The 25,502-nt window shown below is 32.1% G+C and overlaps 1 protein-coding gene across 35 annotated transcripts in view; it reads right to left on the minus strand.

Annotated features, from left to right (window-relative positions):
- Ppfia2 (PPFI scaffold protein A2) overlaps nt 1-25,502 on the minus strand; it is a 482,684-nt gene that overhangs the window by 92,312 nt on the left and 364,870 nt on the right. For all 35 annotated transcript variants that reach the window (XR_015443500.1, XM_087192543.1, XM_087192527.1 and 32 more), the window contains 3 exons: nt 10,456-10,677; nt 1,933-2,079; nt 747-881 (listed from right to left, as the gene is read on the minus strand). Coding sequence is in view for 34 of the 35 variants with exons in the window: in XM_087192543.1 (XP_087048669.1) it covers nt 747-881; nt 1,933-2,079; nt 10,456-10,677 (504 nt within the window). In the remaining variant the exon portion in view is untranslated. The remainder of the gene's footprint in view (nt 1-746; nt 882-1,932; nt 2,080-10,455; nt 10,678-25,502) is intronic.

Below are 25,502 nucleotides of genomic sequence, written 5' to 3' on the forward strand. Positions count from 1 at the left end.
CAATAATATTGAAATATTAAATCTAGGTGAAAATTGAAAGAAAAAATAAAAGATTATAGAGATTATCCCTAAAGTCATTGAGAAAGAAGATTTAAAAAAAAAGTACAAGGTTGTTGAAACCATAAAGTTGGGAGAAAAAAAATGAAAGAATGATCTTCAGATGTAATAAAAATATTATAAGCACAGGGATAACGTCTCAAGATTTACAGAATTTGCATTATAAAATAACTGTTGGTAATATAAAATTTATATGTCTGAAATATGTTGTTTATATAAAACCAGAGGACAAGGTGATAAAATGTTTGAGTGAATTATAACATTAAAAGCATGTCTAGAAATGAAAATTTGTTTTGTAAATAAGAAAATCAAGAGTTCAGAGAAAGTTATGTCTTATGTAAATACATTTCAAACATGAAATATCATTGTGTGGTTATTTCCATGATTATTCTTATGTGCAAAGATTATTATGGAAAATTAACTATAACAATAAGATAAAATTTTGTTTATTTTCTTAATGTTTAAATAGGCCAGGGGCTTATCACATTTATATATTAATCATTCAAGTTGCCATAAATAAGATATATGCAATAAGAAAAATATCATTAAAGAACAGATCAATATAATAAAGATTATAGTGAGTATATTTTACTTTTATAGCACCTAAAGAAAATCTTCATAGATTCCAGTTTGATTGCCAGTTGTTCCTACATTGGTAGCTAGGTTGACCAGTTGTTTTCGTGCAGTACCTTTGTTAGGGCTGCAATTCTCTGAGCCAGTTCAGCCTCTACTTCAGGTAATGTTTCAGCCTTCCTCATAGTCTGCTGCAACTTTTGCTCAGCCAGTTCAAGACGCTCTTGTAACTGTCTGTTTTTCTCTTCCATCTGAAATAGGTATGGTAAAAGAGACACTTAGAGGGTCAAGCTTAGGACAGCAAATACTAGTCAATATAAGGTTTATACATCAGCCATTATTCTAGCTTTCAAATCAGCTACTACCACACCTAAATGTGCTATGATGATTATCATCATTTTTTTATATATTATTTAACAATTTTCCTTAATAAAATACAGCACATTAAAAGTAAAAATGTTCTTACCACTGGCAGTAAAAAGAAATGACTAATGAGTATGAACTTGTACAAATACAATACAGCTCAGCTCAGTATTAAGACTGCAGATGTACCATTATAATAAAATGTTGAAAATCACAGCATTAGACTGAGTTGGGAGAGAGAATGCTGTATGATAAGACTCCAGCCTTCTGAGATGGAGTTGGCATACTTTGGAGAAAGGACCAAATAGTAAATATTTTAGACTTTGTGGATTGTGTGGTCTATGTTCTATCTAGCTTACTCTGCCGGCGTAACAAAATCAGTCATGAATAACGATTAAATGATTAGACACGACTGTACTCTACTAATACTTTATAAAGCAGGCAGCCAACCAAATTTGGCCAATGAGACATCATTTGCCCACTGTTGCTCTACAGCCTAGTAGAGTTAGGCTTCCATAATGGGCTCTCACATTTACCAGATGTGTGACCTTGGGAAAATGTTAATGTCTTTGATCCTTAGTATACTTAGTATAATAATGGTACGTATGACGTAGGTAGTAGTTAGAATTATGTGAGGTAACATCTGTAGTCATTTTAATATGTGAAGTAAACATATGCAATAGTGTAATTTCTGATTCACGTTTAAATCCAAAGCAATAATAGTAATTATTTTATTCTTTTCAAGACAATTTATTTTCTATAAAGTAACTTGCCAACTGAAAATTACATTTGTTTCCTAAGGGCTACTCTAAATTTACAGCGTGATTAATTAAACAAACAATTTTATTAATCACAACAAACTATTTTATTTTGTTCATGTTTTTTGAGAATGATAAGAAATACACATGGATCACAACAGAGCTAAGACAGATACTGAACCTGCCGTAGGATGGCTTCTTTGTTTGCCAACTCATTTTCTAGTTTATCATTCATGTCATGTATGGAGGTAGATTCTCTCTGAGCACTGAGGTAACGCTTCTCAAGGGTTGTGATTCTTTCTTCCATATCTTCCTTCTGTGCCATGGCCTACAATTAACATGAAACAGATAGGACTCTGAGATAGATTAGTGCATTGTTTTGTTATTTGAATATAATAATAAGATGTGAAAACTATAGTTTCCTTGAAGGAAAGTTTTATTCTTTTCACAAAAGAAAGACAAGATTTCATATGGGTTTTCCCCACTTGACTACCAGAAGTCCTCTTACATCTTAGATGAGACAGAAGCATTCTGCTCATTGAGAATACAAAGGAGAGCATTTTGAAATAGCCTACTGTAGAATATTCAGTTTTAGAAAAGAATAACAGACACATTAGTTCATTATGCATTATAAGTAAGTACAATTATAGGTAGAATTGCAAAGCATATAATTGTTTCAATGGTGTTTATGTCAAATTGCAAAGCAACCTTCAAATAAGAAATAACAAATGTTATCAATATTATCACCTTTCCAATAAAGAAGAGCGAGTCATTCATTAAAAGAGGAGGCAGGGTTTGGGATACGACTCAGTAATAGAGTGCTTGCTTAACATGCATAAACCCCTGGGTTCAATTCCAGTACAAAAACTTAATTAATTAATTAAAAATGAAGAGCCAAAAAATCAACTATTAGTGCAAATGAAAAAAGTCATAGCATTGGCAATATTTTAAACATTAGTTTTTAAATAACTTCATTTACAAATAATACTATGGAGATGATTTTATTTCCTAACAGCTTGTGTAGAAATGTGTTGGTGGATAAGTAATCTACTTCATTGAGAAAAAGTTGGATTTAATCAGCTGTGCAAGTGAATTTTATGTTGCTGGCATGGTTTCTTTTGAAATTGGGAAGCTCCTTTGAACAAAGGATTGAGGGGAATGTGGTATTTCTGTGTATTACTATCTGGATTCATTTGATCACTCCATTTCTAATCAGTGCATTTATCACTCTGTTTTAGGGAAAAAGCCTGTCCTGCCACAACCACAGGCCAGATAATCTTCCAAATTTCTAAAAGAAACAGTAGTCCTTAAAAAAATAGTCCATGGGCCGGGGATTTAGCTCAGTGGTTCCACCACCTGCCTTGCAAGTACAAGGTCCCGAGTTCAATCCCCGGTATCAAAAAACAAAACAACCCCCCCCCAAAAACGTAGTCCTTCCTTTGCCACAGTGTACATATTTAACCACCTGCTCTTAAGGGTTAACTATCATGTGTGCTCTGAACTCTATGCTTTTTATTCTATAGGACTTTGATCACTTTTTTTCCCTCCTGGATTTTTAGTGTGATGTTAATGGTAAATCCCATAACAGCTGAAATGGTGAAACACCCTAGCAAAGAAATTCATACAGATCTGAGCAAGAAGACAAAAGATAAAAGGGTGATTTCAAGAAAATTTAAAAAATTAAGAATAATAAGTTATCTACCTAATTGACCCTTGTTCATGACAATTGAAAGGGATTTTACCAGTTTTGTAGTGTGTGGGAAGTTTTTAAGCATAGCTCAAAAAGTAAATAACTAAATTAATATATCAAGTAATGAAATTGTGGAAAAGCAGAAAGTTTCACCAGAGAAAATATTATTTTAAGAAAGTACTATTTAGATAAATTGTGAAAATTATTTATCTAATAATAATAATATAACATTTAATATGTGCTTGAGATAATTACAATAGAAAGATGAGCGGAATACAAAGGGAACAGACACTTTAAAGCTTCATTTCTAATAACAGCAGACATAGATTTAAGTTAAAATGCCAGAAAGAATGGCCTAAGTGGTTGACATGAAGAATCCCCAGGAAAAATGGGCTGGACATTTGAGTTGAGAGGTAGGCAGCAACTCTCTGTGTGTGTATGCTTACTCTTTTGACATATTTTATTTTGAAAAATTACCGAAGTGTAGATATAAATTAACTTTAATTTAAAAATAGTGTTTTTTCTTAAAGCTCATTTTTATCTCTAGCCCCTTGCCTACTCACAAATCAGCTCTCCCCTTTGTTTCTTGGTTGAGGATTGGCACAATTCTCAATGGATATTTATAATCATTCCTGAAAACTCTTTTACCTTACTACCTCTAAAACTCCTAATGTGCTCTCTTGCTGTTTTTTTCCTTATTTTCCAATCTGATAATTCTAGATGTAAGTCTAATCATATTGCTTCTTGGCTTACATAATTTTATTTTGTCCCTTCTATATTCAGGGTATAATCTGTGCTACAAAGCCTAGAAAAATAGTAGTTTCATGACTTGACACTTCCCTACTTCTGGCTATTGGGGTGAATAGTGCCCCCCCCAAAAAATTGTGTCCAGCCTGGACACATTAATGTGAATTTATATACAAAAATATCTCATAGATATAAATGAATTAAGATGAAGTCAATAAGATTAGGGTAGACTCTAAATCTAACCAATGACAAATAATCTTATAAAAAAGAGATATGGGGACAAAGAAACTTATAGGGGCAGAGTTATTGGAGTTATAGGGCCGTTAACCCAAAGCTAGAACATTCAGAGAAAATACGGCCCTGCTGAAACCTTAAATTCAGCTGAAAGCCTCCATAACTGTAAAAGAATAAGTTATGGTTGCTTAGCTATCCTGTTTGTGTCCATTTGTTACTATACTTGGAATGTATTTTCATCACTTTGGTTGTTTAGCTCAACTTTCTTTAAGATCTAGTTAAATACTATTCAGTTAATTCCACTAATCTTATATAATTAAATGTACAAAATTAATGTAATGTAACAATTTGTAAAAAAAGATCAGCCATATATATTTTTCTAGATTTTTAGATACTCAAAAAACACTTATTATTTAAAAATATTTTATTTAAAAATTTTATCTTCTATTTTAACATTTTTAAATATCTCAGTGGGGGTACAATTTCTATCACACAGGATATTTTCGAATGCTTATATGTTTGGTATTGTATTGTCAGTTTCATTTTCATACAGAACTCCAGGAATATTGTGTCAATTTTGTCACCTGAAGAAAAAATTCCAATTCTAACTGTTGTGCATAAATTTCTTACTAAGGTATAAAAGCAATAACTTCAGTCTTAGGCATACACATGTTCCTCAAAGACAAGCTTTGAAGTAGTACAAATATTACTTTTCAACACTTATTAATTCCATTTTCATAGATACAATTTGCTCACCTTTATTTTTCTTGCTTGGGATATTGATACTACTAATATTATTGTTCTGAATTAGGTAATATGCTATTTTAAGTACTTTGTATAGTGCCTCATCCAAAATATACACTCAATAAATGATAGTTGCTTTTATATTACTATTTGCTATTATATCCACAATTAACTGATCTAACACCATTGCATACATTACATGTCCTTGTATGTGACTCTGACATTGCATTTTGATACAGTGATTCACATGGATGATTCACTTTTTTTACTGCAGCCTGTGTTGCTAAAAATAAATCTTAAACATATAAGTCAGAGAAAACATTTGCTGTGTCAATTAAAAATTCCAAAAAAGGAAGATTTTCTTATTCCTAAAAGCTGCTACCTCAAAAAACAAGACAAATAACACATTCAATGACCTCTTGATCTAAATTAATTGGAGTCTATTACATTAAATGAATGTAACTCCAGTAAAGTAAAAAATATAATGCCATGTTTCAGGTAGTACAGAAAAATGATATGTATTATTTATTTGATCATTTAGTAAACTTGTGAAGAGCTTTTAACAGGAAATTGGAAAGGTAAGCTGGTTATGCACAAAATAAAATTTCAATAAAACATTTCACTAAAAATTTAAATTCTTTATATAGCAATATGTTCAGTAAAATACTATAATCCACACACAGTTAATGACCTTCTTGCTTAGAAAGTGAAGAGCTAAACCCCTTTTTGGGATTATCTATGTTTCTAATATGTATACTATGTCTAGCTGTAATTCAGCTCACCCAACATTACAAATCAAAATCAATGTAAAGTACAACAAAAACAAAACGTTAAACAAAAATAAAATGTGGATAGATTTCCTTCTTGATAAAGAAAAATTACAAAAAATGTATTTTAAAACCATGAATGGAATATAATGATATAATTTATTTTAGAGGTACAAAGTCATTCTCATGTGTGAGGCAAAATACATTTCAGTTTTTCATTGTTGCATGGTTGTTTTTTTCCTATTCCTTTTTTTCTTAGAGAATTCAAAAAATATTTACTACTTGTACATTACAAATTTTATACTGTCCTACCAATGGTATAAAGAAAAACTAGCATCTTTTTTTTTCTAAGTTACAGAACAGTGGATTTATATGACCACAGCACAGGAACACATTATTCAAGAAAATAAAAGCAATGTCTGGAGTCCTGAGTACAAATGGGATTTAAAAAAATACTTGAATTCACATCTTCTTGCTTTTTGGAAAGAATGACCAAAAGATTATCATCTGGGTGTAGTGGCACAGCTCAGCACTGTAATACCAGCACTCTGAGGAGCTGAAGCAAGAGAATCATAGTTAGTAACCCAGCCCGGGCAACTTAGTGTAACACTGCCATATATATACACACACACACATATATATATATACACATATATGTGTATATATGTATATATATACACATATATGTGTATATATGTATATATACACATATATGTGTGTATATATGTATATATACACACATATATGTGTACATATGTATATATGTACACATATATGTGTACATATGTATATATGTATATATGTATATACACACATATATGTATATATGTATATACACACATATATGTATATATATGTATATATGTGTGTATATATGTGTATATATATATATCCAGTGTGTATTATATATATGCTACACATATCTATGGAGTGTATATTGTATATCCAATATATTATATATGCAGTGTATATTATAGATATTTGCAGTATATATTATAGATATTTGCAGTATATATAATGTATATGCATGTATTTGCAGTATATTTATATATACTGCAAAGTATTTGTGGCAGAGAGAGAGAGAGAGAGAGAGAACATGCAAAGTCATGATGGACCCAGAACAACAGGCTGAGTGCAGGGTGTAGGCTCTCTTCACAGGTCTTATGAATTCTGCCACTCCCTACTACCTTGCACCTGGCACTTCATGCATTCAGATTGAGGGCCTGGCTCTGAAAACATTTGTAGTTGCAACCTCTCCTCAAAGGAGTATGATGAGAGTTATTCCCTTTTTACAGACTCTTCTAAAGCATGACTATCAAGAAATTTTCGAGTTAAAAACAATGTTAATTTTCAAGAATTCCCTGTAAAAGAAGAACATCTTACTCAGTAGCATGGTTTTGTAATAAGAGAACACCTGGCATCAGAGGATTGAAATTTTCCCTCTGACTAGACTTTTTGTTGCCTACACCCAGAGCCTATTAATATCAACCAGTTATTTTTAAATAAGAAATAGGAAAAGAGGGGCTATAAATAGTGTTAGACATTACCTGTAAGTCATAGTAGATTAGATAAGCAGAAATAGACTATATGAGTGTTTACAATAAAAGGAAACCAGATAACTCTCTGGAACAAGGAGAATGAAGAAATACAGAACCTGCAAGTTTAAGAAATGAACTGATGATTTAAAAGTAAGAAAGTCTATTGATTCTTTAACAGGAGAAGAGTTAAACACCATCTACATTATAAATTCTCTAAGGTTGGGCTGTGGGAAGGAGTAGAAAAATGAGATGTATCCATGAACTACTAATTCACCTAAAATTGTGCCATTATCTAAGTGGCAGTGAATCTACCACTGTATATATTTTTTTCTAAGATAGTAAGCACCATTTTATTATGTATTTGAGTACTGTCCTTGCATTTTGACATTTATTTATTGTAAACACTTAAAATAGCTATTTCTTCACAAAGATTTTTTGAGTGTTTATTACATGCCCAATAGCTGTGTAGGTAATTAGAAGGGACCAGAAACAAAAAAAAAACAAAGTAAAAAAAATCCCAGCCCTTGTGTATTTTTATATATAATTGGGGAAAAAGCCAGATGATACACAAATAAATCAGTAAAATATACTTAGTGTGTATGATCAAAACTACAGTGAACATTTACATTTGAAACATTATTATAATAAAAAGTATGCCATGAACCCCACCTGAAATTATCCCTCTCACTTTGGTAAGACTTATACCATTATCATCGTCACCTCTGAAGCAGTTCTGAAAGTCCTGTTATATGTCTTTAGTTGTTATAGGCCTTTAGTCATGGCTGCCCTAATTTTCTGAATCTATTCAAAATATTTACCTTTCATGGTCATTTTGAATTTGGGAAAGAGACAGAAGTCACAGAGTGACATATCTGGTGAATAAGGTGGATGGGAACACATTATAATGTTTTAGGGGGCCTGTCTTTCTGTTGGATGGCACTTGGCAGTAGCATTAATTGCATTTTTATCATACCTCATAAAGAAATTCTTGAAAGAAGTTTCCCAGAACTGCTTCAGAAAATGGCAAGAAAAAAGGGATAACTCTGTTCAAAGCAAGGGGATTATTAAGAGGGATTAGTAGCGATGTGGGTTTTTTTTTGTAATTTAAAAAATTTTAAACATTCCTTCTATTTTTCAATTACATCTTGTGTATTTTGTCAGGTAACAAGAGTACTGTGAAATAAATCAATGGGAAATAAAAGGGAGGGGAGCATATATAGTGTAAATACCAAAGTGAGGGAACACTTCCTTGAGAATACAACTTTGGAGCAAAAGGCAGAAGGATGAGAAAATGCAGCAAAATAGCATAAGAGGCCACCTTAAACAAGCCAAATGGGCTAGGATGACATTGTATATTTCTTTCAGACCACTTCAATGGCTTTGATATCATTGTACACACAATAGGAAACCATTAAACAGTGTAAGTACAAAAATAATGAGAGCTGATTCTTAGGCTGTTGTGTTGAGTATAGACTGAGGTGAGCCAAAGACAAAAACAGCAATGCCAGTCAGTGGACTTTTGTAAGAATCCAGTTGGAGATGACAACTGTGAGAAATAAGAAGAGCAGTGAATATTGTATACTGTATTATAGTATACAATACTATACTATAGCTTTACTTTGAATTTGGAAATAATAGGACTTACTGCTGAATCAAATAATGTGAGTGAACAGAGGTACCGAAGACAGCTCCAAGATTTATGGCCCCTGCGACAATAATAATGGATGTGTTACAGCCCAAGAGAGTTAACTCTGTGGGAAAATAGTAAGGCAGTAATCTTGAATACAACAATTTTGAGATATCTCTTAGAGATTTAGATATAAGCTTCTGGAAATCAGGAGAGGATGATCTGAAGGTATAAATGACCATTCATGAGGCTGTGGGTGGTTTGAGACCCATGAGACTGCGTCAAATTATTAGGAAGGAAAAGTGGATGAGAAAGGAAGGCACTTGGAGAAAGGGGAGGGGAAATGGTCCAGTAAAGGACCATGAGATGAGAGTGGAAAGTAACTTTGGAGGAAATTCAAGAGAGGGTTGCATACCGTTAGTCAGGTTAAAAAGTGCTCCCTGGAGAGAAGAGCAGCTAGTAGATCAAGTGCTCTGAAGGAACAAAAGTTGACCCCTCTACTCAGTAACATAGAGGTCAATAAAACTTTAATAAGAGTGGTTTTAATGGGACAGTGGAGGCAGAAGAATGACATAATGGCCCAAGAGAGAATGAGAAAACAATTGGATACACAGGATAGAGTCAAATATATTAACAACTAATTTTATACAAGCAATGTAAAAACAAAAAATACATGATTTAAAAGAATATTTAAAATGGAAATGGTGAAAATAACAAACTAAAATTTCATACATGGAAATAATTGTAAATCTTATTGTGAATGAGAAAGTAAAAATATTCTTTTACCTAAGTAGATAAGATGATTTGACAGTGGTACAAATACAACATCTCCTTATATCTTTTATAGTAACTTTAAATTACTTTTTTTTCAGTAGGTAAAGTGATGTTAAGTCTAGCGAGTACTGAATATCTAAAAAAGGAAAGGTTATGCTATACATATTTATAGCATAGTCACACATATACATTTATTTTCACAGACAATACCAAAATAACAATGACAACTTAAAGTAATGTCTTTGAGTATTCCTACATGCTAAGATTATAGAAAGGCATGATTCATACCCACATGCATGGTTATTTAAAACTAAAAGTTTGAATTTTACAAAATGTGTTAAGAGCTTCAGAAAGTCTTTATTATATGAAACTTTGTACCAAAAATTTCCTTCTATGCATATTTAAAGGTTTGGGGAAGAAGATTATTTTTGCCTTAGTGAACTACTAGTACATAACTAATATAATGCATCCAAAATTACAGTCTTTTGAGAAGTAAGGACTACATGCCATTAGGGGAAATTATGGAGAGTTTCTCAGAAGTAGTAATTAGGAAGCAAAACTAAAAGTGTTGTGAATCACTCACCTCCCGAATATCCCTTTGATATTTAGTATTCATTTCTTCTGTTTTAATGAGATCTTTTCTTGCTGTCTCTGCTTCCTGTTCCACTTCTCCCACTCGTGATGAAAGAGCAGCTAAGCGTTCTTTCATTTGAACCATTTCATAGTTTTGCTTTTCGAGTAGTTCTTGTAGTTCCACTATCTGACTAGTGTCATCAGTTGAGTCTATGGAACCATTGGACAAACGCTGCAGGAATAGACAAAGAAATGGCACTTAGAGTTTTCATTATCCTTGCTTTAAAATTTATAAATTTAAATTAGTCTGATATAGCTTTCATAATGAGAAATAACTTCTGAAAAGAACTAGTTTTGGAGAAAAATTAAGTTTCTGAGAAAACTGTTGACATTCAAATAGGAAGATATTGGTTCTTTTCAAACAAGTTAACAAATTTATATGAATTGCAAGCTTATATATGTATATAAGTATGCACACAATTTATATGTCTACTTATGTATATATACATGGAAATGAAAGTGCGTATGTATAGAAAACATAATATTTAAAACAGTACAAATTGTTTTTATCTTTATCAATAGTGAGTTATTATTTTTTAATTATATATACTTTAGTAATACACATACTAATATTATGCATATTATTTTCAATTAATAGGTAGGGATACAGGAACTGTGTAGTTTCTCATTTTTATTCTGACTCCTTTGGTAATTTTTAAGCTTTACTATAAACAACACTCAGAAGAAGAATATATGCAATTATTTTTAAAAGAACTTATTCCTGTGGTGATTTTGACTTAGCTACAAGAAACAGCATAGAAAACTCTTGATTTCTTTATTGTTAGCAATATAAAAATTATGTGTCCGTACAATCTACAGGAAGGAAGCTTACAGTGGTTAAATATTTTTGAGACTAAAATTTCCACATTTGAAAGTATTGCCTAGAAATTAGGGGAACTGTTTTAAAAAATGTGACCCCTGGACTACTTTTTAAAATATATAAGGCAATCAAATGACTCAAAAGTAAACAAATAGATAAATAACCAGATTTAGAAGTAGACAAATGACCCATTTCTCAAAAAAGATATACAAATGGCTAGCAGATACATAAAAAAATGCTTAATATCACATATCATCAAGGAAATGCAAATTAAAGCCACAATGACATATCCTCTCATACCTATTAGAATGACCCTTAGTGAAAGGTAAAAAGGTAACAAGTGTTGGCAAGAATGACAAGTAGTGGAAAAAAGGGAACCCTTGCACACTTTCAAAAGGAATGTAAATTAATTTATCCATTATTGAAATAACTATGAAGGTTCCTAAAAAAACCTACAAAGTGAACTCACCTATGATTTAGCAATCTTACTTCTAACCTTACAACCAAAGAATTAAAATCAATATGTCAATAAGACATCTGCACTTCCACATTCATAGCATCACCATTCACAATAGCTGACATATGGAATCAACCTAAGTGATCATTAACTGATGAATAAAGAAAATATAGTATATATACAAACAGAATAGTATTGAGCCTTAAAAAATACTATCGTTTTTGACAATGAAAAATGATCCTGAAGGATAATATGCCAAGTGAACTAAGCTAGCTACGGAAAGACAAATAAAGTATAATCTCACTTACTTGCAGAATCTCAAAAAGTCAAACTTATGAAGCAGAGAGAATGATGTAAATAGGAGATGAGATGGGTTTATGAGACAAGTGGAGATGTTTATCCTAGTTGGAAGTTTCAGGTAAGTGCTAGTGACATATTATACAGCATGGTGACTATCAGTTATTAATGCATTGCATATTTCAAATTTGCTAACAGAGTAGATGTTAAATACTGTTACTACAAAAAAGATAAGTATATGAGGTGATGAACTTGTTAGCTTACTAGTAAATACAATTATTATTTGTTAATCAAGTACGTAAACTTAACCTAGCTGCATTGGGGAACTTTTGTAGGGAGAACAGCCCAGCAATTGGGGAGAAATAACTTCTGAAAAGAAAACAATACAACCATGTAGAAACAAAAAGGTACAGAAAAAAGGAAAAGAAAGTACAGTTAGTCCCGCCACACTTGAATGTGACAAATTTGTTCCAACACTATAGATATATTAGGAAAAAATTTGAACATTATGTAAATTTTGTGTTCCGTCATGTGGTCATGTGCATTTTCGTACCTGAGAGGCATTGGCTAAATACAGGAAATGGCACCTAATGAATCCAAGCCCAGTAGGAATAATACATAAAATGCACAAATGCTTATTCTTCACATATTTAACAACAGTTGACTACACTTCCCTGAAGGTGTTGTAAATTTACCCTTCCACTTCTGTGTTAAGCTTTCTTACTGATCTTAGGTACCTCTTCATTCACCACTTCACAATAAACGAAAGCCTTTAACCCTTCTGACACCCACATTTTCCAACAAATTTCATATCCTTTTCACAGTAGAAAAGCCACCTCTCTCTCTTAGTTCTTATCTTACCCATATAACATGTCTTGTGAAATTATATAAGCAGTTTTATTAATTTTAGCTTTGTCATGTGATAATAAAGATTTAAATATTAGGCTGTACACCCCATTTTTCCCATTAGTCCTATGGTTTTCTTTTTTTCTTTCTTTTTAAATCGATAAGAAAATTAGTATGTATTTATTGTGTACAATATGATGTCTTGAATTTATATGGAATCTAAAAGAGTTGATCTCAGGGCTGGCGATTTAGCTCAGTGGTTCCAGCGCCTGCCTCATAAGCACAAGTTCGATCCCTGGTACCAAAAAAAAAAAAAAAGAGGTGATCTCAAACATTAGAAGAGAATAATGATTGCCATTTCTCTTGTGTATATTATGTGTGTATTTATTTATGTGTGTATTTATTTATTTGTGTTTATTTATTTAGCTTTGGAGTAAGGTTTGGAGAACGTAATGTACAACTGACCACAGTAGTAAGGAGAAAGAACTGACAGGCAGCAAGAAAAATAAAATGTAGGGAAAAGAAAAGCAGACAAACAGCAAGAAGTGTCAAAAAGTCAAGTAACCTAACACAACAAGAACATGGACAAATGAAAGAGCAAATAAAGAAATTTAAAGGGCACAAAAAACAAAACAACTCAAATACCTGTTTTCAGCTGCCTAGAGGAATCTATTCTTTCACAGAAGGTAGAATTTCTACTAAATATTAATTACTTGTAAGTTTTGGACTGAGATATTTAAATTTATGACAAAATCCCTGCAAAATAATACCTCTGTTTTACAAATTTGGCAACTGTTTCCAGTTGCTGTCTGATGATTATACACTGGCTCTTCTCAGTCAATGGTACAGAATATTGTGTACCATCAGAGTTCACAGTTCCCTCGAAGAGCATGTCCTAGACACATGTGTTGCTCTGATTCCTCACCAAGCAGCAGTACCAACAGGAAGAGAAAAGACTTGGAGTGAAGTGTAGCTGACAGATGTAACATCCACTCCAATGCTCCTACATATTTGTAACATCCTTAGCTCCTTTTATTAGATAAAATTCAGTACCCTATTGTAATAAATATGTGATCATATGGTCAGTAATATCTTCCAAAGGATTAGGACTTTCAATTCAATTTGTATCTTCAGAGATAAATTAGTGATAAACAGGATCTCATTGTGAATAGCATTCACACATGACACTAAATAAAGTGGGAAAAAAACTCTACTGAAAACATAAGAGAAAATCTGTTATTTTTCAGGTAAGCAAATAAAATGTGTTGCTATATTTAAACAATGAAAAAGAATGCATTACTGATGCCTACAATAAAATGCCATGAACTCCAAAAACATTATGTTGAGAGTAGAAAATGCCAGATTCAGAAAAAAATGCAGACTCTGTGATTCCATTGTATAAAATTCAAGAAAAGACCATCCTAACATACAGTGTCAGGAAAGCCAATAGGTTATTGTCTGGGTCTGGTGGGCGGTGGGGTTGACTGAAAAGGACACAGACATTTCTAATGACTATTGGAAGGTGCTGCGTCTTCATTGGGATGACATTTTCAGGTATGTATATTTATCAAAATTCATGGGCATGTGTGCTCAAAACTATGTAAATTATATATTAATAAAATTGCTTTAGAACTATAAAAATCTCTAAAATGCAAGGTTTTGTTTTGAAAAACATTTTTTAAATTGAAAATATTCATTTTGAATTGTGGAAAGCTGAAGAACTTTGGAGAAATTGAGATGTATGTGTTCACATAGAGGTGATCTGAAATAAAATGTAGAATTTTGAAATCCAAATTCAATTCATGTACACCTTACCTTATTGACTTGAAATATATTAACAAATTAAAATTATAAATGCTGTATGAGAGGTGAATTTAAATAATTCATAAATACACATAAATTTATATATGTATATATGAGTGTATTATAGATATATATGAGTATGAATGATATATACATGTTACATACTTATGTGGCAAATATTTCTTTAGTAAAACTGAATTTTGATAATTTCTAATTAGAAAAAAAGATTATTGCAATTTTGTGCACCTGAGGTCCATTAAAGTCTTATTCAATATTGTATATATTTTAATAGGCTCAAGGTGAGAGAAATTTAATTAAATATAAACAGTAATCAGGCAACCAGAATAAAATACTTTGAAAGTGTTAATATATTTAATTCTTTAAGTAGCAGATATGCACTGCATAGTTCTGAGCTACTTGGAAACTTCAGACTATACATAAAATATTTTTATCTCCCAATTATTTTTTCTCTGATGGAATCATGAAACATTTATGTTTAATGTTTTTTATTTCAGTGCTGATGATCAAACTCTGGGTCTCACAATTACTAGGCAATCATTCTACAACGGAACTACAACCAGAGCCATAAAACTATATACTGCTTTATCTATTCAAATAATGTTATATATATTTTAAGGAGAGCTTATTATATACTTTTAGAACTTCAGAGCAGAATGTTCACATTAAAACTGATTTATAATTTAGAAGAAGATTATCTTGCTATTTTTCCAAATCATTGCTATCTTGACATATCTTTAAAATAAATTGTGGCACTTTAACAGCTGATAAATATCTAAACTATGGGTAAAGTAAATGTTTGTTTTAAACAGTTTTATTGAGATAGAATTTACATATCGTAAAATTCACCCTTTTAATTTTTCTTAGTACATGTTTGGAGTACATAATGATTATATTCATCACAGGGAGTTGGTATATGTACATAACACATCATAAAACTTTGGTAGTTTTTTTGGCATAGAGTTGTCCACTTATCAACACAATGTGAAAATACTTTCATCATCTTAAATAGAAACCACATACCTGTTTCTAGTCTTTCAGTGGGCTCCACCTGTGCCTTAGGAAAACACTAAACCACTTTTTGTCCCTACAAGTTATTTATTCTGGATCTTTCACACAAATTCAATCACAGAATATGTGACTATTCATTTACTGAGCATAATGTCTTTGACTTTTATTCATGTTGTAGCACGTTATCATTACTTTTTCTGTTCCTGCTTAACAGCATTTCATCATATAGATGTTCTTCATAAGTTCATCAGCTCCAAAGTATTAATGTTTTTACCCTTTTTGGCTCCCATGAATCATGCTGCCATGAACAACTATAAATATCTTTTTGTGGAGAAAAAGTGTTCAGTTCTCTTTGCTAGACTGTCATGAGTAGAATTGCTGGATCATGTGGTAATTCCACGTTTCACACATTGAGAAACTGTTTCCTAAGTGGTTGTTCCATTTATGTCCTCACCAGTGATGCATGACAATTCCACTTTCCTGTAGCTTTGCCAAAATATATTGTCTTACATTGTTTTATAACAAAACATATTGTCTATGTTGTTTTATAACAGCAAACTGAGAAGTTGTGATGTGGTATTTTCCTATAGTATTGATTTGCATTTCCTAATGGACTAATGATGTTGGGAATTCATGTAGTTACTGTCCATTTTTTATTTTTGTATAGATACTCACATTCTTTGTGTATTTGTTAACTGCACTGTCTTTTTACAGTTGAGATATATTAACTTTATATATACATTTTGGATATAATCTTTATCATAAATCCACAGTTTAAAAATAATTTTTCTCAGCCTGTGGATTACCTCCTCACTCTTTTGATGGTGCTATTTGAAATATAAATGTTTTTAATTTTAGTGAAGTACAATGTATCAATTTTTCCCGTTTTGGCTTGTGTTTTTTGTATGATTTGTAAAAAAATATTTACCAACACATAACCATGAAAATATTCCATCATTTTAGCTATAAAAATATACATTTATGATAATTAAAATCATTATCAAATGCAATAAAGGCTCAGGTGTTAAAATTTAATATATATATTTTCATTAATTCAACAATATTTTTGAGCACCTATTTTGTATCAGATAGAATTTATTTACTTTTATGGTTTTTGAAAATGTGGTAATATGTTATTGAGATCAAGAACATTCTATAGAGCACAAAAGTAACATACAAATAAGCAAGTATTATATACTGAAATAAGGTGATATAAAGTTTTGTTTTGCTTCATATATATAGTTAGAAGAGAGAGTAGACACTTTGTGATACTCTTAAGTTAATTCTTGAAGGACAGCTAATTATATTTCAAATCAAGTAAGAGAAGTGTTATGGCTTATGTCTAGATGTCTCCCCTAAGTACTCGTGCAGGCATAGGTGGGGATTTTCAGAAGTGTCTGGATCTAGGGTGTGTGATGCTAAGATTAAGATTGTGTGATTACTAAATTAGACCACTGCAGGGTTTAATTCATGGCATAGTTTTGGGTGTGGATAAAGGAAAGGCCTACCTAAATTGTGGGTGGCACCACCCAAAGGGTGGTTAGCCTGTAAGGGATAAAAGGGAGAGGCAGGGTGCTGCTGTTGCTGCTTTGCTACTTCACTGCTTTGCAGCCTTTTGTCCACCATTAACTGTTTTTCCTGTGTGAAGTTTCTCTCCCATGCCACCCTTCCTTGGTGCAGGCCAACTATAAACTGAAACCTCTATGAACTGTGAGGCACAATAAACCTTTCCTCCTTTAACTTTGAGTGTCTGGTATTTTGTCTCAGCAATAAGAAAAGTAACAAAGATAAGAGAGGAATTCTTCCAGGAAGGGCAAATAATATGAGGTAAGGCAGGCAGGCCTTCTGTGCAGGGTTATTATGAGTTGTCCTGTATTCAGAGCAGAAGAAAGATGCCATGAGAAAATGCCAGATATGGAACCTGAAATGGAGGGCTAGCGTTGGTTAATATGGCCTTAGGTTTTCATAATAAATACAGTGAATTTGTGTACTAGGTAGAATGACAGGAAGTCATCAAATGTTCTTGGTATGGAGAAGTAATATGAAAAAACCTGCTGGCAAGGTATTACTCTTTAATTATAATTCAGGAAATCTATGTAAAAACCTTACTATGCAACTATAATGGATAATTTTTGCTTATCTGTTTCAACTCCATTTTCCCCTTTTCTTTTTCTCAAAGGTAGGATTGCTAGATAAACAGAGTGTGCTCAGATAAATTTAAATTTCAGATAAACAGTGAAAAATTGTTAGTATGTCACATGCAATATGTCAGTGAAGTGTATACTGGGGGAATTGATTGTGTGAAGTATACATCGAGACAAGACAATATGAGCCTTAGTCATGTGATTAACTGGCAGAGGCATCAGAAAAACACAAGATAGGTAGACACAGTGTGTTTAGTATTTTTGAAGAGACCAGTGTAATTAGTATGGATTGAGCTACAAAAAGAGATTGGGAGTCTATATTGATGGTATGATGGTGTGTGTTCTTGAGGTATTATGTCGGATTGTGGCTTTTACTCTGGTAAGATGAGAACCATAGGAAAGTGTAAAGCAGAGTGTCATGAGAGAGTGTATGGAGGGATAGTGACATGGGGGGGGTAAAAGAATTTATCAAGATCATAATAAAAAGATATATTTTTATTCAAAGGGCAGTATGCTATCAAAGAGAAAGTGTGTGAGTTTCCAAGAGAGAAATTGAACTGTCAAGCTGAGAGACTGGGAGTTTTACTGGTGTTTGGGGAAGGGAAGGGGTGTGGGAAACTGGTAAAATTATTTCGAGAATGTCTTTTTCCAGATGATCTGCACCTTGTAGGTCTTCTGTGAGCACTGCATTGTATATAGTTAATATTTAAAGTTGTGTTTTGACAAGGTCATTTCCTCTCACCTCACAGAAAGTCTTTTAGTTTAGGTAAGGAGATCTATATGCATTAATATTTAGAGAAGATGGGTCAGGGCTCATTGGGAGGAAAGAATGGGAACTACATCAAAGATTTTTGTAGTTTTATTTTCAGTGTTTCTGTATTGTCTAAGACCATTCAGTATGCACTGAGCAGGATTCGATGGAAGACTTACATTGCTAAGTGTTTTAAGCCTTTTATTACTAATAATCACCATACAGAGGAATGGGATGATTGCACATTTTCAATGGCTCCCTTAATCTTGTACAATAGAAGGCCAAGAATGAATTTTAAAATGATAAATTAAGAAGATTAATCATAAACTAACTGAAAGATAATCCTTGATTGGACCAAGATGTTAGCAATAAAGATTATGTGTTCATTGTCTTTAAATTGTTTGAGTATGACACGTGATAAAAAATCCACAGACCTAGAATGACTTCAAGATTAACTATCAAGAGAAAGTCTGTAGAAACAGATGTGGGGTTAGTCTGAAATGACTTACTAGGTGCCAAAGTAAAGGTGTCAGGTAGGCTGTTCCAGGCCAGTCAGTGTATGGATTGTTTTATAAAAAATTTTTAACACTAACTCAGATTACCTGTGGGCTAAAGTGGAAAACTGGGGGGTTATCCAAAGTGACTAAGAATGTCTTTTTAGAGCTCTCTTTAAAAGTTAACTTACTATAAAGTTCTTTCACCCTACCACCTTATGCATTTGTATGTTTGTCTCACTCACCACATATATGTTGCTAAAATTGTACCTGTATCTTAGACTTTAATCTTGGATATTCAAATGCTATTCAGTTTTACTTCTTGGATGTCATATAGATATTCCAAACTCAATATGAACAAACATAATCCAGCGCCCTTCCCGTATATTTATTTCACCTTCATCCTTCCCCAACTCACTTTGTGAAAATTCCATCCATCCAATTACTCAGGACAAAAACCTTGACATCATACTGGAACTTTTTCTTTCTCTCATCTTCTATTAGAAAGTCTTGTTGACTTTTTCTTATGATATATCTAAATCTGATTCATTCTTATGATCTCTATTCTTACCATTCTTCCTGGGCCACCTACTCTTCTTGAATTACTGTAACAGCCTCAAACTAGACCTTTGTTTCTATCTTTTTCTTCTTCCTCTTCTATTTCTTCTTCTCCTTCTCCCTCTCCCTCTTCCTCTCCCTCTCCTTCTCTTTCTTCTTCTTCTTCTTCTTCTTCTTCTTCTTCTTCTTCTTCTTCTTCTTCTTCTTCTTCTTCTTCTTCTTCTTCTTCTTCTTCTTCTTCTTCTTCTTTTTGCTGTGCTGCTTGGAATTAAACCTAGAACCTTGTGCATGCTCAGCATTGGTCTCCTACTGACTCACATAGCCAGCCCTTCTTGTCAAAAGACCTTTATAAAGCATTTTCAGATTCATCAGTGCTGATCTTATTACACCAAAATTAATTTGAGTCTCTCCTCTACTTAAAAACCCTGAAATTGTTTTCCACTACTAAGCACAAAACAGAATTTTTACAATAAGCAATCACCACTGCCCCATTCTCCTTGGATTCTTCTTCTTTTCCTTTTTACTCTCTCCTTATCTCTATGATCCCTTTTCTGCTATTCTCTCATTTGATCTCCAAATTTGGCTATGCTGGTGACATCACTGTTCTCTAATGAGTCAATTTCTCTCTTATGTAAGGTTTTAACTTTAGTTCCCTATATATTCCAACTTGGGCCTTTGTAATGAGCCTCATCCCTTTCTCATTTATTTTTTTATTTTGGAACAAGCTCGCACCATGTTTCCAAGTTGTCCACTCAGTCTTCCAGAGTGTTGGGATTATAGGCATACACTACCATGCCTGGCTATTTTAGATCCTATTTCTTTTTTTTTTTTTTTTTTGGTACCAGGGATCAACTCAGGACCTTGTGCTTGCCAGGCAGATGCAGTCCCACTGAGCTAAATCCCTGGCCCTAGATCCTATTTCTTCCTGAATGCTCCTTTCTTTAAAATTTACACAGTGAATAACCTTAACTGTTTCAATGAGACCAAACTTCACTGCCCTACATAATAGTATAACCTCTCTCTACCTCTGATTCTCTCCAGGACTCTTGATTTTTTTGTGTTCTTGTTAGTTCTTAAAAAAAAAATTATCTCCTTCTAATATACCAAATTATTTCTTACTATATTTATTGCTTATCTTCTAACCTCTTCTAATTTGCTAGTTCATAAGATTCAGGAGAGAAAAGACCTTTGTATATTTTCTCCCAGATGTAATCATAAGTGCTTAGAATGATGACTGACATTTTGTGATTATACAATAGAGTTTTGTTTTGTTAGAAAATATTTTGAATATTTTGATTGCTTCTGTGTAATTTGTGACTAGAGCAGAATGTTCCATATTTTAGGCGCTGATGTATATCACTAAACAAGTGAAAATATGAATGTTGCCATTAATATGTGAAACAAATTAAAAGAATTTAAGTATTCAAAATGAAAATTTAGACATATATTTATCACAAAGTTTGTAAAAATTATTTTCATAAAAGAAATACAGAAGGGAACTGGTCACCCCTTATCTTTTAAAAGCACCATGTAGGTGAATTATTTTCATAGTAGAAAAATATCAGGTAAATTTAGGAAGCTATTATTCCAACATAATATAATAGACAAAATATCAAATAGAATGAGTGAAGTTCCAGAATTCAAAGCATGCAACAATCATGGTAATTTCTCATGAGATAAGCCCAGGAATTTATATATATTCATCATTTTCTACTGGGTAAATGATTAAAATATGTCCCATTTTGTGTTTGGTAATCACTAACAAAATGGTTTTATTTTTATTTTTTAATCATACTTCTAGTGTTAGTATATATTAGAAAATACTACAAAATAACTCTAAAAGACAGTGGCACAGTGGATTAGCTTTCCTGTCTCTAAAAGACAAATAAATACCCATAAATTGGAAGAGGAGAAGTATAGATTGACTAAGGGTTTCAGTCCATGGTTTGCTGCTCCAAGGCAGAAACATAATGGTGGAAGTATATGGCAGAACAAAGCTTCTTAGTTTGTTGGCCAGGAAGCAGAACAGAGGCATTGGCAAAGAGAAATGGACAAGGGATCTTATACAGTATGTAAGATCACGACTCCATGAGCCACCCAGACACACCCAGGAGCTTGCATTACTAAAATTTGCTGAGCACTTCTTAATCCAAAGAAGTAGATACTATATAAGGATCAACAGTCTTAGACATTTAAATTATTAATGTAACTATTTTCATTCTGCATTATTCTGTATTTTAATTGTTAATGCTTGTTTAGAGCATGTTAGTGGCTACTTGTTGATCTATATAATGAATAATCTTTCATATGAAATTGGTATAATACTGTCTATTGAATCTACACAATGGAGGACAAATTCAATTTCTGTGGTATAAAATTTAATAACAAATTTTCCCTTAAATAGATATATTTGAAAAGCTACCCCAGGGGACATGGGAGGTGTACTGGCTATAAGTTTTCATAGTTGTATGGACTCAGCCTATGTATAATAATATTCGGTTGACATTTTTTGGAGCTATTATTTTGATAGCTGAAAATTTATTCATTTTATGAACATATTTATAGCTTGAGTTGTACATTTTTGCCTCTTTCTTTTCTCTGTTTTTTCATGCATAGACCAAAAGCCCTTGATTCTCTCCTCCTGAATTTCAAATAGACCATTAATCTATTATTTGTTTTATTTTTCCTGATTTATTGATGTTTCAAGAGAAAATAGAAATATGTGAATGAAAAAATAAAACTCAGAATTCATTTTGCTATTAGTTGAATTCAAATATTAGAACCAGAAATGTGCCTGAAATGTATCACTATTTAAGAAAAAATTGAACAGTCACATTCCATTTTCCAAAATAGTTATATTATGACCTTTTATAATTAGAGAGTTATTGATAATCTGGTTAAAGAAGCTACTGTAATATCGCAATCATTAATATAAATAATATGGCACTGATAAGTCTTTGTTGGGTTGAGAAAATCTATATAAAAAGGGAAAGTTGTATGAAAATATTTCATTCTCTGGGAAAATAAATGACATGTAGAACTACAAAACAACACAAATCTGACAAAGAAATAATTTATAGGCTCAAAAATAATAAAAACTAGAGTAGGTAATTCATTGTAAAGTTAATGTAAATCAACACCGTATTACTGTATTCAGGTAAAAGGGATGCAGGAGGTAATAGAATGAAAGAGTGAATCTTTAGTTATTCTGTAGGTTGATGATAAAGTCTATCAATGAATTATATTAATAAATTCTGGAACCATGCATTGATCCAAAGAGGGACATTGGAAGAATTTAACTAGTGTGATGCCCTTGCACATATTTCCAACTATACCTATAGGTCAATATGCTTCTTCTAATACTTCACATTCTCAAATACTGTAAATCCATAAATATACTTCATCCTCCAGTAGAACAATGAGAGATAGTATTATTGGGTAACATGTTTTTCAGTACTTACCCAAGAACATATAGATGGTAACTACTCTGTCTCTGTTGTTGAGTTCATAACAATTACTCTAATTTACTAATATATTTTAAGTTCTGAATTTGTGCTAGGCACTATTAAAAATGTATTGGCTATACTTGGTTGTTTAACCTATATAACAAACTCCTGGATAGAGAAAATGAGATTGAAAGCACAGAGTATATTTTACCCGAGGCCATACTAATAAAATATAAGATTAAAATTTGAACTCAGGAAATTTTAATTCTAGTGTTATGTTCCAGCATTTTTTTTCTTTCTCCTGTCCCTTCTTCTATTCTTTTCATTTTATCTTTCTCTTTTGTTCTTTCAATTTTTCATTTATCCATTGATTTAATCCTCCACCAAAACTCTACAATTTCTTTAGCCTCTACTACATGCCAATTCTAGGTTGAGTGTTCAAAATATGAAGGATCCTGCCTGAAAGTAACAAAAAGAGGTTACAGAAAAACAAGAACAACAGCAAAGAAACCAGGCGACCACACAATTTCTAAGAATCATACAGCATTTAAGCACTGTGGATGCAGGAGTTTCAAGGTCAGGACTTCAGGGTACATTAGACCTGACTTTACTATTTTATTGCTATTTTTATCCACAAAATCAGAACTGACCACCAATTTCAAATCTTGCCTTACAAATAACCATGTTTTCTCTTTGAATTAATATTTTGCAGCCCAGAATTCACAATTATTTTTTTAATTCTGCATTGTCTTTAAGTTTCCTTTGTATTACACAAACCATCTCTGTAGAATTTCTGAAAACCTAGAACATAAGGAAAGCAAGAATAATATTCACATACTACATATCAATCATTCTCAACCATGACTGTTATTGGAATAGTTGATAGTGCTGAATGAGAAAATATTGGATGTATCTCATTCTAGACCATATAAAAGTGTGGGGTGGTTGCATATTGAGGTGATACTCTTACGTGAAATAAATAGGACACACATGTGTAAATACCAAATTGTTTCTCTAGTGTGAGAAACTGACAGTGTAAATAAGGATTAAAACAAATAATTGATAATTTGAAATAGGAAGAAAAGGTACAAAGGGGTAGGGGAAGTGGGGGGAGGGGGAAGAGGAAAGGAAAGAAGGGAAAGGAAAAATTATGAGAAAAGAAAAAATGGACATGAAGTCTATGTAAATAGGGAAGGGTGGAGGGGGTGAAGAACACACAGGTAATGGGGAATAAATAAGAACAAAGACACCTCATGTACAAGTACAATCACCCAATGATAAATGTAAATGTATTGTATACCTAAAATGTACCAATAAAAGAATTAAAGCAAAAAATAAATTTAAAAAAATAAGCACATAGGGTCTGGGGATGTGATTGTTATAAACTTCCTAAGTAATTTTATTTTTCAGGGCGCGTTCAGAACCACAGGTCTATAATTATCTAGGTACTTTATTGATTGCTACATCTAATTTAGTTAACAAATTTGAAGAACTATATGGCCTAAAATAAAAAAGAAGTTAAACTATTGAAATAAAATGATTCATGAAATAAATGTAATAAAAGATGCAATAATACATCTAAGGAATTGGTACTCTGTAGTCTAACATTAATTTTTTTAAATGTTTCAAGTGAAAAGGTGTGATTTCTTCCCTTATTAATGAAATATGAGAAAAATAAAACTGTCATATAATGGACATAGAATATATTGACCTTCTTGGAATACTTCTAGACTAGAGAATGTCTAATAATTACTTCTCCATTAATAATTTTATTTTTTCACTTTGAGTTTGACAGTTGACATGATGCAGTAAATTTCAGATATTTACTTAAAATATTGATCTGATAGACTTTTTCAGCTATCTAAATTAATATGACTAATACTTCTTTTTTAGTAAGTATAAAATATATTTATTTCTATAGAAGTTATGACATTTTCAATTTCTACCAAATTTTAAAGCAAGATTTTTCATCTAATGTAAATGTATTATGTTGAACTTCTAATATTCTCATAATGCATAAAGTGGAATATCATTAGATTCACTCTATCCAGTAGTTCATTTTTGCGGTGCTAGGGGTCAAACACAGGGCTTCATGCTTACTAAGAAGGCATTCAACCACTGAACTCCAACTCTGACTCTATTAACTTCATTTTGTGTATTTTTATATCTTAATGAAACATGAAAAAATTTGATTCCATGTTCCCATGATCCATGCTAACAATTTGCAGAATGTAAAAGATATCTATGTCTTACATCACAGCATGAAATAAATATGTTGTTGGGTGTTCCATATGGAAAAACATTTATCTACATAATTCTTAAACAGTCTGTATAATTTGAAGAGATGAAGTG

The sequence above is a fragment of the Heterocephalus glaber genome, unplaced genomic scaffold (assembly GCF_053883595.1).
Source record: "Heterocephalus glaber isolate CG9 unplaced genomic scaffold, H.glaber_assembly_v1.0 deba00001572, whole genome shotgun sequence".
Lineage (NCBI taxonomy): Eukaryota > Metazoa > Chordata > Mammalia > Rodentia > Bathyergidae > Heterocephalus > Heterocephalus glaber.